At 39.5% G+C, this 16,392-nt stretch overlaps 1 protein-coding gene across 2 annotated transcripts in view; it reads right to left on the minus strand.

Annotated features, from left to right (window-relative positions):
• The window catches only part of LOC112993535 (TAF5-like RNA polymerase II p300/CBP-associated factor-associated factor 65 kDa subunit 5L), a 54,418-nt gene that overhangs the window by 5,098 nt on the left and 32,928 nt on the right, over positions 1-16,392 (minus strand). For both annotated transcript variants that reach the window (XR_010388458.1, XM_064509264.1), the window contains exons 6-11: positions 10,631-10,831; positions 10,065-10,267; positions 8,427-8,561; positions 6,721-6,867; positions 5,767-5,902; positions 3,255-3,350 (exon numbers count right to left, since the gene is read on the minus strand). Coding sequence is in view for 1 of the 2 variants with exons in the window: in XM_064509264.1 (XP_064365334.1) it covers positions 3,255-3,350; positions 5,767-5,902; positions 6,721-6,867; positions 8,427-8,561; positions 10,065-10,267; positions 10,631-10,831 (918 nt within the window). In the remaining variant the exon portion in view is untranslated. The remainder of the gene's footprint in view (positions 1-3,254; positions 3,351-5,766; positions 5,903-6,720; positions 6,868-8,426; positions 8,562-10,064; positions 10,268-10,630; positions 10,832-16,392) is intronic.

The following is a 16,392-nucleotide window of genomic DNA, read 5'->3' on the forward strand; positions in this document are numbered from 1 at the left end:
GGCAACAGTTCACCGAAACTAAAGTTTCAGTTTGTGAAATACCACAGAAAACTACTGTGAATGAACGACTGCAAAAGTTAAATAAAAGCATCTACTTTCTGGAGAACAGCAATTCATTTAAAGTGATATCTTAAAAGAATATCAGAACTAGAAAAAGTTTATAAACAGATAACACTTCATAAACACAAACAACTTTTCGGGCCCTGATAAATCCTAGTGAGATATCTATAAAAAGTAAAACTCTGCTAAATTGCATTAACTGTATCTATCATAGGTCCTTTACATCAGTGGTCTCATTTTAAGTGCGCATACACACAGATTATTTTAAAACAATTAACATATTAATTAGCTCTGATAAATACAATCAGAGGCAATAGCTGTACGTGCTGGCTAAGTAATAAAGAGCAAGATAAAGTTGATTTGCTCTTAGAATGACTTTTAGCATGGTTTCCAGAAAGCCCTTGATCTTTAAAACTATTAGTCAGTTCAACTAATTTGATGGAGTGTAAAGAAGGACGGAGTCTCAGCGACACAAAGTTCTTCCCAGTTTTGTAAAAACTGGTAGTAGAGGAGCAGAACCCAGACTGGAATTCATCCTAAAGACCTGCAACTCAAGCTCCTTAATTTTTTTCAGATGCAGACACAAGTAACCCTGAACTAACCACAGCACACGGTTGCTGTGGGTAGCACACGCCCATCACTGGTTAAACAGGTAACTGGGAGATGGATAGGAAACAGACACTATGCAACAGCAAACAAGATTTCCCAAGTCCTGCTGCCCCTAGAGCAAATCACTTTTTTCACTTTTTATTCTCCCAGATTTCTTCCTCTTCTCCGTGCTTTCAGTTTAATAGTAGTAGTGTAGAAGTCGCAAAAGTAACAGCACGCAATTTCAGACTCCTTCCCAGACTTTAATCTACAGACATAAAGATTGTAACTTGCTAATCAGGTAAGCACTACAATCTGCAAACATTCCTTTGGGAAAACAAACGTATTTGCTAAACCACATGCTAGCAGCATAATTGTTACTATATCAAAGTAACAAGTAATCACTTATCTTTCTTCTCAGTTCCAGTTCTGTACAGTCTATTTCATGACCTACTACAAACTGAAATCTACGGCAATACAGGAAGTCTGGTACCACAAGTCCTTCCTCTATATGTTACTGTAAAATATCTAAAAGTTACATACAGGATTTTGATGGTTTCTTGTCTGGTCTCTAGAGACAGGAAAAAGATAATATAAATTGTTCTTGAGATATTTATTGTCACTGGAAGAAATAATACAGATGGAGTTCAGTGAAAATAAAAGATAAGTGGCCAAGGGAGTAGATGCTTCGCATGGATTTAGACAGTAGAGAAATAGTTTTTTGGCTGCATTGTCTGATGAGTTCTGAAATCAACTATAATTGTTTCTTGAGACAAAGGTTTATATCTTCTCCTGTGAATTTAGGTTACACTGAAAGGAAATGTAAAAGAAACTTTCTGTAAGCCTATACAATGTAGACGTCTGAAATTTTGTCCAATTTATATTCAAGCTATAATAAAGATTGTTTTCTGGATGTCACTGTTGGTGCAGTTAAGCAACAGAATGCTTTCAGTGGGAAAGCCAGCTCCTGCCCTGGTACTACTACTCACTGCCCAGCCCATGCTATAGCACTGTGAAGGTTCTGAAGACCACTGAAATAATGCAGACAAAAAAAATCATCCAAATAATGGCAAAATTAACAGTTGCACCAGGTCTATCAATGGCATGGCAAACTGCAGTGTGGCACTGGCTACACATGGCAGGAAGGTTAAACTACCTTCACTGCTAAAGGCAACAGAGTGGGCAGCTACCCCTTCATTAGCCAGCTGGTGGTTACCTCTTGGACTATTCTAAGTCTCAGTTTCCATCCATCACAGTCAATACTACCTTTCACTGCCAACATGAAGTCTGTACACATTTGAAAGTATTCTACAGAGGCTTGCAGTTGTGGAGGAGTTGTGGAAGAGAAATGAGACAACGGCTAGACTTGTGTTAGCCAGAATAAGACCCATATGAATTCTAGCCCAAGGAGACAAAAGCAGAACAAAAATTTGAAGCAGAACATATCAAAAGAGCCCTCCATACCAACCAACAGAAAGATAAAATCCCATTCCGTAAAGCCAGAGCTCATGCTAAAAATCTCAAAGGGACTTTGGCTTAATGGGACGCAACTGATGAAATAAAACAGCAATTCATACAGAAAAGTATAAGTAGCTCATTGAACTACTTTAATGAAGTAGACATAAATAAGTGCTGTTTATACAAAGTATTTTCAACATTGGAGGGCGTTGTCTGGCTTCCAAATAATAAAGCAGTAAAATAGGTGTTGCTAGCAATAAATCTTTATATGGTCAAAAAGGCAAATATATAGATGGAGTTTACATATCTTATTTTGGAGATTTGATAACTAAATCGGCAAGCTATTTCTGTATATAATCTAACACCTCCCAAAGGTGAGCACTTTTTTGTTGATTTTAGGTTCATCTATAAACATACTGATAAAAACAGACATGCTTTCAGGCACACAAACCTCTCTTTGGGACTAAAACAATCTGTGAAAAAAATTCAGTGTGAATGATTGGTTTGTCATAAAAATTGCTTCTCCCTGTACCCTCAACAATGTCAATGTCAAACTTGGCTAATAAAAGACATTACCTCCCCTTCAAAATTTTCCTGTTTGTATCCTTAGACGACGGCAGCTATCCCCAAAATACTATGTCTGCATACCTAGGGCCTACACTACACATGTCAAACTAAGAGGCTGCCTAGTGTGGCAGGCTGCCAAGGCAGCAAAAGGCAGCGATAACTCCCTTACCTACAGGTGAATTAGATAAGGCACATACTACTGTGGCTCCTTGCCCATACAAAGGAGGAAGGGGAAAACATGGGCAGTGCTACTGTTGAGAGAGGAGTGCAGTCATTCCAAAAGCAGTATTTGCTGTATCTGCACATCCTATGCCCTCTCAGGAAGCAGGACTCTCCACCCCAGCTTGACAACCTTCCTTCCTTTCATTCTCCAGTCATGCTTGAAAAAATCTCTGATAATGGAAAATTTTCCGTTATCTGTGTCACAGTTAGGAAAAGTCAGAACAAATACCACTGTATGTAGTTTCTTTCAAAATACTGTAAATTGCTACTAGCTTTAATTATTATAAATTTCTTTTTGAAGTACTGGTGATCAATCAGAGAAAAATCAGCCTGCAAACAATAACAAACCAAGGACCAACCATTAAATGGAAGTTGCGGCTTCCTTTCAATAAGTTCCCACAGACGTCCGCCAGCACCTAATCCTTTCATTAGTTCAGAATAAAAGGAACTTAGACCTAAAAAAAAAAGACATTAGAAGAAATTAACTTTGCAGTTTTCATCACCAACAATCAAGCATCAGATGTGCAGGGGATCTTTCATTCCCAAACACCATTCGGGCAAGTTGATGTGTCATCACATCTAGTCTCGCTTGAGAGCTACCAATAAGCCTTATTCCCTATCCTTATTTATATCTGTAAAACAAATAATTCTGAAGAAAAACTTAGAAAAAGTTTATGCACTTAAGCTTGTGTATCCTCAAAAGCAAAGCAACTCTTTTTCTCTCATTTGTCACGAAGAACGGCATTCAACTTTACAGAAATAGCTTTGTTTACAATCAGCTACACTCTCCAAACCATTCAGTAGAAAGGAGCACTCCAAAAGCCCTTCTTTGTCAGACAGAATTATGCTATCATAGAAGATGCTGGTTGAATCGACCATAGGGAGGGGGGAAGTGCTGAAAGCCTAAGGCTGAAGTGACACTTGAAGCTACATGGAGAAAGGACAATGGAAGGAAGTGTGTCTCCCAAGTCTGTATCCTTCAAACATGCCTGGACACAGCAAAGGCTAAGGACAAGGCCTGCCTACAACACTGGATCCTAGCTCTTAGCTGCGTGAGTCATCTTGGAGCTGGCTTGACTGGAGGGTCTGCCTATAGCAGAAATAAACATAGAAACCAACGTGGAGCCAGAGTGGAGTAAGACATAAACAGAAAATGTGTTATTTCTCATTTTTCCACATCTCTTTCAAAATATAGCAACTAATTTCAGAACCTCTGGATTCCAACAGAATAAACTCATTTTTGCTTTTGCCTTAAAATGCATATAGTGTTAAGAGTTATTTCAGAAGGGCTGGAAACTCCAGGTATTTCATTCCTCAGGAAGTACTGATCTTAAAAAAGGGTTACTGGTTTACTCTTGCAGATCAATGACACCAGTGCAAACTCAGGAGTCTGTAAGTGAACATGAGGCATTTCATCGTGCCACTGCAGGGAATTGTCTGAAAGCCGGCAAGACAAGGCTCAAGTTGCACTGAGAAGCCCTCTGCTTGGAGGAAAGGGCCAAAGCTTCTGTGGCCTGCGGCAGGGCAAGTGGGAGAAGGCCTGAGACTCACAGAGCCTCCTGAAACTGAGACACCAGCATATGCATATTCACAGCCATTCATAAAATAGATTATGTAACATGCACAGCAAATACTAATTAGAAAATACATTTTTTAATTTTAAAAACCTGGCTTCAGCATTTGGTAGAAAATACTTAAAGCAAACTGTTATAACTAAAAAGGGGTCAAGTCCCAAATTAGGGGACAAATTTTTCCCATATGTGTTGATGATGACTTACACACTGAATAGACATAGCACTCAGCAGATGTATATGCTTTGGGGGTGCCAAGAAAGACAGGCACCTTGTGGCAAGATACCTTTACTTTGATGTCCCCATGAGAATGAGCTTTGCACAGAACTATAGTCTCCAACAATCTTAAGCAGATTTTAAAAGCTATTTTTATTGCAAATAAAAGTTAATTCAACAATAATTTTTCAGTGTTGCTAACATTACTTCCCATGTATTTTATGTTAGTGTGTCCCATGTTTTCAAAGTGCCAGACGTCTGTCTCTTGACCAAACTTGAATGATTTAAGCAGAGAATGTGAGGTTTTGTAGGTAGAACGGCTGCCACTGGGATTTTGATACCTGAAGAAGCAGGTTTTGCAAATTTTGCCCTTAGGCACGTCTTCATTTTTCCCACAATATCAGGCTTAGTCTTAGAAAATAAGAGAGTACAGACAAGCAGCACTGCCCTGCCAATCTATCAGAAGCAACAGACTCATTTTAAAAAGGAACCCTTCCAACCAGTTGTTGAGCTTCAAAGTACCTTATCTTCATTTTTGTCTGTATGAAGCAGCAAAGACTGCTCTCTAAAAAAGATGAACAGTTTGCTTCTGGGCCAGTAGATTACAGATTCTGAGCTTCAAGAAACAGTTAGTATGGAAAAATAACAGGTTAGCTAGCACTAAAGTGTAGTGTTCTCCTGGCACTTTATTGTTCCAGTTTAAGACACTTTATACAGAATTACAGCTAAATTCTACGTGCCTTTCTAAACAGATTACATTTATTATTTTTTTATATAACACACCAAACATCGTAATTTAGACAAAAAATAAAAATTAGAGCAATATGCATCAGTCACTTAATGAAAAAGTAATGAAAAAGTAACATCAGTATTCCTTTTGAAAAATGTAAAGCTTATATTAAGATTGAGCTATAAATTATTATTTTCATTAACTCTTCAGAAAAAAATTATGCATGATTTCTTGGGAAGATCATTTGGAAGAGATTTTTCAAGAAAGCCACATCTTTAAAGAGCTTCTTCCCCTCCGCCCCCATACTGACTGTTATGCTTTGAAGTGAACAAAATCTAATTTCTCATTCCATACCTCCAATGCTTATTCCAACCCAGAAAGCATACATTAAGAAAGAAGAGAGTTCACCAACTGTCATGTAGGCACTGCCCATCAGTAACCCTCCTTTGTACAAGACGGAGAGGACAATTAAGTTTCCAGAAAGCCCAGTCTAGGTAATGAAACAGAAAAAGAGGAAAAGTCAGATTTTGTCACACACTTCTTAAACCTCACCCTCTAAAATATTCTTTGTTTCAGAACTTCCCTTCTAACAAAAGAATTTCCATACTATGCATATCTAGATTTTCAGAGGCCTGAGACCTCCTACACTAAAGAAGTTAAATTTGAACGAAACCAATTCTAACGAAAAGCAAGCTAATAGCCAGCCAGCCACCCGATGGCACTGCAACGTGCTATCCAGCAAGCACTCAAAAGCAAGTTTTTTTTTTTAAACCCTGTTCTCCAGGACAGAAAGGAATGCCAAACATTGTTCTCAACCATCAGTCACGGAGGAGAGCTGATAATCTGTATTAGGTTGCAGCTTTACAATACTGTTAAGCAAATTTACAGCAAGCTGCTATGGAAAAAGGTAATCTCATTCTCTCTACCCCCATCTGTGCAGTCCCCGGCTTCCTTTGTGTTGATCCTCATTTCACCAGGAAGCCAAACCTGTAAAACACCAAGGGTGGGGGAAGCTTTCCACTGCTTTAGCTTCCCAAAAAGGGGGTTATGGGCTTAGATAAACACTAGCACCAGTCAACACATGGGGCAGAAAGAGAGGGTTAAACTGTATTCAGCTTTATCATACCACTGTATCCTGAGGTGCAGTTTCACAGCAGTTTAAACTGATTTAAGTCCAGCCTTCCCACTGTTTTATATAGATTCAGCTTACACTCAATTAATTTATTTGCAGATGCATAAGTATCTTCATGAATTTTAAAACAATTGACAGTTGGTATAACATGGTTTCTTTCATCAAAACATACTTACTGCTCCAAAGAAGCCTGCCCGAGCTAGCGCCTCTTTTTTAGCCAACTGTAGTACATAATTGACTTTGTTTGTATATTTTTCCATTTCAGCCATTTCTTGCCCAAAAGCTCGAACTGTTCTTATGTTTCCAATACGTTCTTCAGCTAACTACATTAAAGCAAAGACCAAAACAAATGTACAGACACATTAATCTGAAGTGCTCATATTACAGAACATCTGAAAGTTAAACTAATATAACTACAGTAATCTCCATGGAAAAGTTTCTCCTACCCTCCCCCACTTATTTTTCTTTTTTAATTCTATTATGTTAAAAGTAAACTGCATGCCAGGCAGTTTTGAGAAGAACTTCAAGACTGCCTTGACTTCAGTGCTAGCAGAGAAAGAAAAATACAAAAATAGGATTTAAAAATCTTGAGTTTGATGTGAACAGCATACATAAGAAAACTATTATTTCCAACTTGCAATAACAATGTGGGGAGGGGAAAAATAAATATCCTATTCTACACTAACACATGCAAGAAAGCCTGCAGTTATTTCCTGCACAGTTCCAGTCATTTCAACAAAGCAGCACTGGGAATTAATTTAGCTCAACTACTAGTGTCCCATTTCAACTCAGCATTGAATTTTCACTTCGAAACAGTAAAATATTAGTTCTAAAATGACCTCGACTATGACCAATTAGACCAGATGTTAACAGACACTGTGAGTTTGGAAGTAAAAACACAAGATAAAAACATAAGTCTCCTTGTTGCATCTCCTAGTCAGCCCTAAGACTTGAACGGGACACTGAGCAGCGCTCCTTCGTGTGAAGTCCCACAAGTTGTTTTCAGAGGCAGGAGCTTCCTTTGGACACAGGATGAAGGAGATAAACAGAAGAGGGCTAATCTTTCTTCTGCACAACCTACTTGCAGAAGCCTTATACAGGTCATCCCAAGTTTAAAATAGCTGACAACTGTGGATATTTTTAACTAGATCATTCCTTATTTCTGTGCATCCTAGCGATGTTTCCCCCTACCCTGAGAGGAAAAGATCATTCTCTTTCTATCATTTTTCTGTTAGCATTTTGCAGTATTCCAGTGCAGCCAGAAAACATAATGAAATCCTCTTTACAACAGAGTCTTCAGAAACAACAGTTCCCTCCGCTTTTCTCCCAAGTACGTGGATATATGCTGAGATGCCCGAAAAAGTTTAAAAAACATCTAGTCTCACAAACATTAATAAGATGAAAAAAAAAATCAAGGATACATTCTGGAAGACTTGCTAGCTAAGTTTTCTTAAAAGAAAAATTACCGCTAGGATTATTCTGATGGTTTCAAGTTCATAACCATCCAAGGAAAGAGTTTTTCAAATACATGCACCAAATTACACAGGACTTCAGAGATTGATCTTTTATGCTCTCCTACAGCTAGAGAGCCTAACCTCATTATCCTTCCCACAATGTGTATTTCCTAATTCTCAAGACAGCCTGGTTCCTCCACACTATGCTGTACAGGCAGCTCTTTACAAGAGATGGTTTTTAGATCTATTGGATAAGCGTTACTAAAGTTTAGCCTTCATACTGTTCAGGTGCAAAACTACAGGCTCAGCATGGCTCAAGGCAATGAACAATATAACTATCTTCAGAAGATCTGTAACTTCAGAGATACTAACCTAAGTACACAAGGGTAACTTTGAAGTTAGCTAAAAAGCATCTGTTATAAGATTACCTGTGTCGCTTCTGCAAGGGAATCTTGGGTCACTTTAGTAAGTTTTCGCAAGTATCTTCCATAAATCACAGCCAGGACAGCCAAGGGTGGCACAACACTCAGAACAAACGCAGCAAGGTTAGGAGACACAAAAAACTAGAAGAAAAAGGCATGTGTCAGGGGTTAATGTTCAGATTAAGAATAATCCACTGGAATAATGAAGTGCAATTTCCCTTGCCAGACTTTTCTGAAGTTACTTAGATCATAATTTAGTGCTGCCATGTTTTCATTTATCATGTTTTATTTTCTCCAGGCAAAATATGCATTCCTCCACAGCATTTGGTAAATGTATCCCATGGTTAGAACCAAGGATTGCAAGTAAAGAGGTCTGGATTTCATTTCTAGCTTTCTCACTGGTTTGCTGCGTGGGTTTAGCCAAGTATCTTAAACTATCTATAAACAGGCCTACCAGGAAATCTCTTGGGGATGCTGAAAGTCTGAAGCTATTATAGTTTCTAAAGGGCTTTCATATGCTTTAAATAGATGGTGTTATAAAAAAAGTTTGAGTACAGAAATATCATACAGCACTTTTGTGTAAGTGAGGAACAGAGGGAGTCACCAATACTTCTTAGCACCAAAGAATGCTCATAACCTGGAATAATCTATTTAATTTACTGCTACAAAATCTTACCACACATAACAATAATCAGCATCAATGCTTTATGCAAGAGTAGATTCTTTTCACAAGATTTTTTTAAAAGCAGATCTAAGGTATGTTTTCACTTCACCTTGCTGTCTTTCTGTCCTCCAAACAGAAAAATTCAAAGTTGACTCAGCTGTATGACAGGCTTTACAATTAGTCCAACACAATCTCTTTCTTACCAATTTTTACTAACCAATTTTCAATCCTGGAAGCTTATTTTTTATGAGGAGATTTTTTTGTTAACTTTTTTTTTTCCCCCTGAGCAGACAGCAGACATTACCACACTTTCATTTAAGACACTTGTCACGAACGTGTGTCTTCTCAGATAAGCATAATGAAATTCAGGCCACACAAACCATGAACGGATGTCAGGTTTTCACATAAACCAACAGGCCAGCAGGGAACATCAGCTGAAGCACTGCGCTGAAGCCTTTGTTTACGTGCTCCCCACCTGAACATATTCTTTATTGACACACTAAAGCAGAAAGACTATGATTTGTTGCAAAAATCCTCAGCAGTAATTTGATATTCAGTGCTGCCTTTGCTCACCTAGACTTTACACAGAACCCACAAACTTCAGTGACTAACATGAAGCCCTTCACACCCTATTCTACATACGATCATAGAAAAGTTATTGCCGATTTTAACGTCTTCAGTAAGAATAAAGTCAAGCTATTTGCCCACTATACTTTGCTTGATAAATAAGGGGAACAACGGTAGGTGATTTTAATCTTTCATTCCTCATACTATGGGTTGTAAGTCAACATCAAGTGGCTATAGGAATGCCATCTACTACAATGCAATACATAGTTATTGCGGATGTTAATATCCAGTGGAATACACTTGTATCCAAAAATCACAACAATTTCTGGACTGAACCACACTCACAGATTACCTCGCAGAATTCAAATGAACATGAATGCTACAAGAAGTGACAAGCAAGGAAAAGACCGTACCATCATCCCAATCCCCACAGATGCCTGCGCTCCTGCTCTGAGCCCGTCGGAAAGGTTTTCAGTCACCGAACGGCCCAAGAGTGCTGTATCTGAAGATAAACGGTTTATCAGCTCTCCCGTTCTGGTCTTGTCAAAGAAAGCAGTTTCTTGCTTCAGAATAGAGGAGAACATAGTTGCTCTCAAACGTTTCACAATTCTTTGTCCTGTTGGGAACAGAAGTCAGTAAAGCATGGCATATAAAACTTTACACAGATACATTCTCAAAACAGACACGGACAATATAAAAAGCATAGGATTCCATGGCACTGAACAAGGCACATTATGAAGTTTTAATATAGCAAAAGGCAGCTAACTTAAGATATCACATAGCGGCAAACAAAAATGAAAAACTATTCTAGCATGCTTATCTTTGCAGTATTCATTTACCTTTGATCTGTTAAGAAAAAAACTATAGATTGCAAGAGGATTTCTCAGCCAGTGCCAAGAATTTATTTCAGATCATTAGACAAGCTGACTCTGAGAAAAAAGGCCAACTCCCAGCACCACTTTTTGTTGTCTGTTTTTACCTGCAGTTTGCATGAGGTAGACACGTGTAGCATTAGCAGCAGCACCACATAGAAAGATTCCGCTCAGCAAAGCACAGAGGCTGGTCAGGCTGTCAGTGAAGTCTCCACTGGGATTCGTATAAATAACATCAATGACTTTCCCCAGAAAGAAAGGGGCCGACATGGTAATGACACTGGAAACTGCCAGAAAGCCAACAGCAGCTGCAAATCAACAACGAAGAGGCAAGGAGAATATATTCTGCATTTTAATGGTCCTTAATAAAACAGCATGTATGAAATAAATTTCACTTGAACTTTCTATTAAGCTTGTGACCGCTAGCACTAAACAAGTGGTGTTCTTTTAGGCCCAGTTCTAAACAGGATATTTGTAGTCGCTGCTTCCTGAATTAACTAACTCAGGGCACATTTTAAGATTTTAGGAAAAGCCTGCAAATACAATCACAGTGCTGGAATGGTCTCTCTGCTCTACCCTTTCCCCCATGCACAAACATGGTAACTCTGCACAGAAGTTTTCAGTATCACCCACACAACCCTGTGCTCCAGTTTGGTTTGGCTTTCATTATTCGCACCTAGTACCATGTTAAAGCTCCCAGTTGTCTTTTTCCAAAATAGCAATGAACTGAAATACACAGCTGATCTGAGAACCATACCCAACTGACACCTCTTTTCAGAGCAGATTCACTCATTGTGTATATTCAGGCATATCTGCAGTTATTTGCAAAAATTATATAGATTTGTTTTGGTTTACTCCTTACTGGCAAAAGTTTCATAGATTAGTTTTATTCTTTACTATTGCTGGCCTAAAGGAAATCTAGCTTTAGTACGAGTAGCAGTCTGGTCGCCGAGGAGCAGAGCTGTTGAATAACCACTGCAAGGCCACCTGTGGAATAAGCTGGGTAACTCAGGTCAAGGTGCTACTGCAGAGAACCATGACTGCACCGGACCAGGATTTGGTCTTTTGAACTTCAATCTGCAAACAAATCCCTAAAGCCAAGACCACAGCTTGATCCTGAGAAGGCAAGCCGAGCCCGAAAGGCTGAGAGCTAAAAAAAAAAAAAAAATCCTCTTATTTGAAAACGGAACAAACTCGGTATGAAAATCACTGAACCACAACAAACAGTGCAATTTATATGGAATTATTTTCAAAATGGCCAACCCCATGCTAAAAGCAGCCGCTCAGGGGATTGCTTTAAAATGAGGCAGCCTACTAGCAGATGATGTCTTTAAAGGCAAAAAGCCACTGCAGTGAAAATCCTGGTGTTGTCTGAGTGCTGCTGCCATGCTCCTGAGCCTCTTGCAGCGCCTTTAGTACAATGCCAGCAGAGCGCTGCCCAGCAGCACGTTGCTGCGAGCCGCATGCCTCCCATCGCACGTTGCTGCGAGCCGCATGCCTCCCATCTGTCACAGATGGCTCGACGTCTCCCTCCACCTCCACGCGCACATGTGGAATGCTTTGTTCCGGTTTGTCCTTCAAGGATACATACGTACAGCTGTGCGTTTCTGATGGAAAATTCAAGGTTACAGAAAGTGCATCCCCCCCCACCACCACCACGTTCGGAGAGAGCTCCAAACGCTGCCCAAACAAGCCTTATTCTTGCTGTTGCGTCCAAGAGACAGACCTGCTGTCTGCAGCTCTCACCATGAGTTGTACGCGATATTTTACTTGTGCTGCGCTGAGGCCAGCGAGCATCTTAAAGGACTATGGAAACCAAGAAGGCAGGGTACAAAGTGAAGACTTCCTACCGCAAACCGATGCGACCCATCCTGCAGACAGGTCGCATAAGCATATTACTTCCTAGCTGAAACTTCATAGGAACTGGTGGCCTTATTCGCAGGCTGGCTGCACTGCTCTGCTCAGGCTGTGAAGCAGCAGGGAGAGATCTAACAAGGGCCAAGTCAACTCCTGTCAGGAAAGCCAGTCTATAAGCCAGCTGGAGATGGTCAAGGGCATTGCTTGTAGGCACGGTGCTATGTAGTAGCTCAGTATCCACAAGTCCAGATCATTTCTCAGTTATGGACTGAATTGGAAAACTAAATATACAGACATTCCATCACGGAAGAGTACGGCACAGCTACAAATCCTATATGTCTCTGTCCAGCGGTATAATCTTCCTGGCTTGGAGTTAGTTTCAGCTGTTCTTCAGTCAAACTAGTGTGGATTTCACCATAACTACTTCCAACGGCCTTAACTGAACTAAAAGTAAATGCTAACACACAAAGCAAACTGCAGACTACCAAACTACTTAAATGTTAGACAGAGTGTCAACAACATATTGGAACAATACAGTCCTGAAGATGAAAGTTTATATAATACACAATGTCCTTTTTAATTTTCCTCTTAAGCAGTATGCATGCCTATATTAACTTAATCACAAATCGCACACAAAATAAGGTTCCATAATCGAACGTCTCCCTCTGATTATACCAGAACAACTGTTCAATACAACAGACGCCATGCTGCTGCTGCCTTTTTTTTTAAACTGTTGATTAATTGAGGAAAGAGGCATAGGCAAACACTACTTCTACCCTCCCATTCAAAGAAACACTGTTGTCACGATAAGCGGCTGAAGGGAGGAGTATGAGGTGTTCAGCTGCAGATACAAAGATATTTCAGTGACACTGAAAGTTGTTACTGACAAAAGGGAGGTCACAGCAAACTTTATAATATTCACTATACATAGCTTAGTCAGTTACCCGGGAAATTTTGTCAAACAGCAGTGCATGTTTTAGAAGGTATATGTTTTAGATTAAGTTACTTTGCAGCAGGTCGTGAGATGTAAATAAAGAAAATGCGAGGCAAATCAAGGGAACTTACAAAACTGGGGCTACATCAGACAGACAACAGAAGCAAAGAAAAGGCAAACCTGCTTTCAGCAGCAGCTGAAAAGCCCATAGGTTGTCACCAGTTTACAGGAAGAAAAAAACAAAACACAGGAGAAGAATGGCTCATGTATCCAGGCCAGAATCTCCAGAAAGTTTTCACCAACTTCCCTGGAATATTTTTTCAGGGCAATGGGTCAGTCTGTAGTTCAGATACAGCAGAAGTATAGAGCTTACTCAGAAAAGTAGGAAAACACTAGTAATTTCTGTATTTTATCATACAACATCACAACATGTTAAAACAGCATAAACCATTAATTATGTACTCATAAGGTTTAGTCGGAGATATTAAAAAAAAAAACAGACTCCCTTTCAAAGACAGCGATTTTCTCAGCCATAAAAATTAACCAAGTTTCCAACAACCAATGCTGGGAATTAATAAAATAGCTCCAGGTGTGCAGTAGAAAATACAACTCTTTTCTAAAAATATGTTTAAAATGAAAGCATTTAACTTGTTCATATTGTTCTTGTATAGAAAACAGTTTTTATGTCAGACCAACCTAGCCATTTTCCCTTCTATCTTCCAAAATGAGGCAGTGCAGCAAAAACATTCCTTGGAGAAATTTAAGTTCCAAACCCCTAAGTGATCAGTTACCCTTTCTACAGCGATGTCTTACCCAAGCTGCCTCATTAAAAGTTCACCAACAATATAAAGAACTGTCACAAACCAACCAAAGAAAACCACTTTTTTTTTTTTTTTTTTTTTTTTGATAAAGCCACAAGGCTGCTTAGTACCAAACAGCAACATCACCAGGAGAAACACTGCAGGGGGTTAGGGGGAAGGTCTGGCCTATTTGATTTCTACGAAAGGCACGCTGCACATGTGAAAACAATCAGCAAGTTATCTCTGTATATATCATACAGACAGTAATTATGATTTTAAAACCACATGTATTGCCTTCAAAAAATCCAAGTTAAGGTGTGGTTGCTGAGTTGCTCTTAGATGAACAGAACCATTTTGCAGTAACAAAAAGTAGCAACTAGCAAACAGTGGCCACTTAGGTGGACTTGAGGGGTGAAGCCCAATTTTGCCCAGGGATTTCCCAGCTATTTGGTGACCTCACAGAAAGAGCAAGATTTACAAGACTGGGGTTCAGTCCGAGATCCAGCGAGAAGCGTAATCCAGCAGTGCCTTTAAGCCTTTCTGCTCCCGCTGGCTTCCCTCCCATTACACCCACTGAGGAATTAATTTGACTCATCACCAAGGCTGTAGTGAGTGTATGAGGACTGATTTTTAAAAGACATGCCGCTTGTCTGACTTTTAATTAACTTCTCAACAGAGGGAAAAATAGCATATCCTTAACACAGCGAGTGGATTGCCTGCTGATGTTCAAATCCATGCTATATAGCTTGGAAGAGCAAAAGTTTCAAAATTAAACCATTTAACTATTCCTACAAACTAAATACATATTATTTCATCAATTTTATTTCCTGAAATAACAGAAGTTCTCAAAGATATTCACTCCTACTCTAGTACTTAGCATAGAAAATGTGAGCTTGTACAAGTAGAAATAACTGAATGATCTTCTAGTAGTAATAGTCACAGCTGAGGTGTTCTACATTTCCACCTGCACCCTGTACAAAAAGAAATACAAGTTGCCTGCTACCTCAATCAAGGACACTAGTGAATTATTAAAATAATTTGTAGACTAAGTTACAATGAAAATACCTAAAGAAGTAAGGTAGTCTTAGGTATAACACTTTGATTCTCAATGTTTCTTAAAACTGTTTTTAAAGGGATTTATTCCATATTAGAAACTATACAAGAAAAAAAAAACCCACAGCAATTCAAGTATTTAGAAGAATGAAAAAGTGCATCATCCAGTATAACTTCAAAGAACAACAACAATCAGATTTTGAATAAGGCAATGTACTTCTGATTTCATGGTTGTGCTAACTCATAGTGAAGCAGCTACTACAAATTACGTCCAAAGTTCTAAAACAAAACTTTGGAAGTAACACTTCTTACACATGTCTAGAGAAGACCAGTTTACAAAACAAGCTTTCTTACTTTGAGTCAACGTGCAGTAAGGGTTATATGGGAAAAGAGAACACTTTGCTAATGGATTAAAAATTCAGAAGTTTCTACAATCCAGTACAACTATTGTTTACTTGGAGTGCGGTTTGGATAAAGTGCAATGGGCAGATTCTCACACGGACAAACAAGGAGATGGGGGAAACAAAAAGGATCATTTTCAAAAGGCATTTCTGTGGCCTAGCACACAGAGCAGGGTTTAGTTTTGTCAACAAGGGCCATGTCCTCTCCTCTGGGAAATGAATTTAACTCAAGACACCTGTTCACCTGACCTGACCACACAGGAACAGCCAAAGAATCCCTGAAACTCCCCTCCTGTGTTAAATCTGGGAGGTGCTAGAGAGTTAAAAAAAAAACCCTCGTAACTTCACTGTACAAAACTGTGGACGGTAACAGAGTAAATTCCCATTGTGGTATTTCCGTCTGTTAATAAAAATGACAAAATTTAACAATGCATGTCATGCTTAAAGTACACTCCCAGCTGCATCCAGCTATAGCAGTGACTGAAGATGAAACGTGGAACAGGCTACAGCCTATGGGGGCATGTGGGTTTTTTTTGTTTTTTTGGACAATATGATATTTGGCACATTTGTTTTCCTTTCTAATGGATTCTGGGGCGTTGGAAGCTCCCTCTGCCACAGGAGCAGCAGTGGGGCTGCGTGCCAGGGCCCTGCAATTCCCAACCGCAGCACGCCACGCTTCCCTGAGCCAACAGGAGGTGAAGAGGCTGCCTGCAAAGTGACATGTAAATGTCTCCCTGGCTGCCAGTCGCAAACTGGAGGAGGTCACCTTGCCCTCTGTATCTGCGCCTCCTCAGCCCACACTGTTTCCCCCCGGCGCAGTACAG

Source organism: Dromaius novaehollandiae, chromosome 3, assembly GCF_036370855.1.
Source record: "Dromaius novaehollandiae isolate bDroNov1 chromosome 3, bDroNov1.hap1, whole genome shotgun sequence".
Classification (NCBI taxonomy): Eukaryota; Metazoa; Chordata; class Aves; order Casuariiformes; family Dromaiidae; genus Dromaius; species Dromaius novaehollandiae.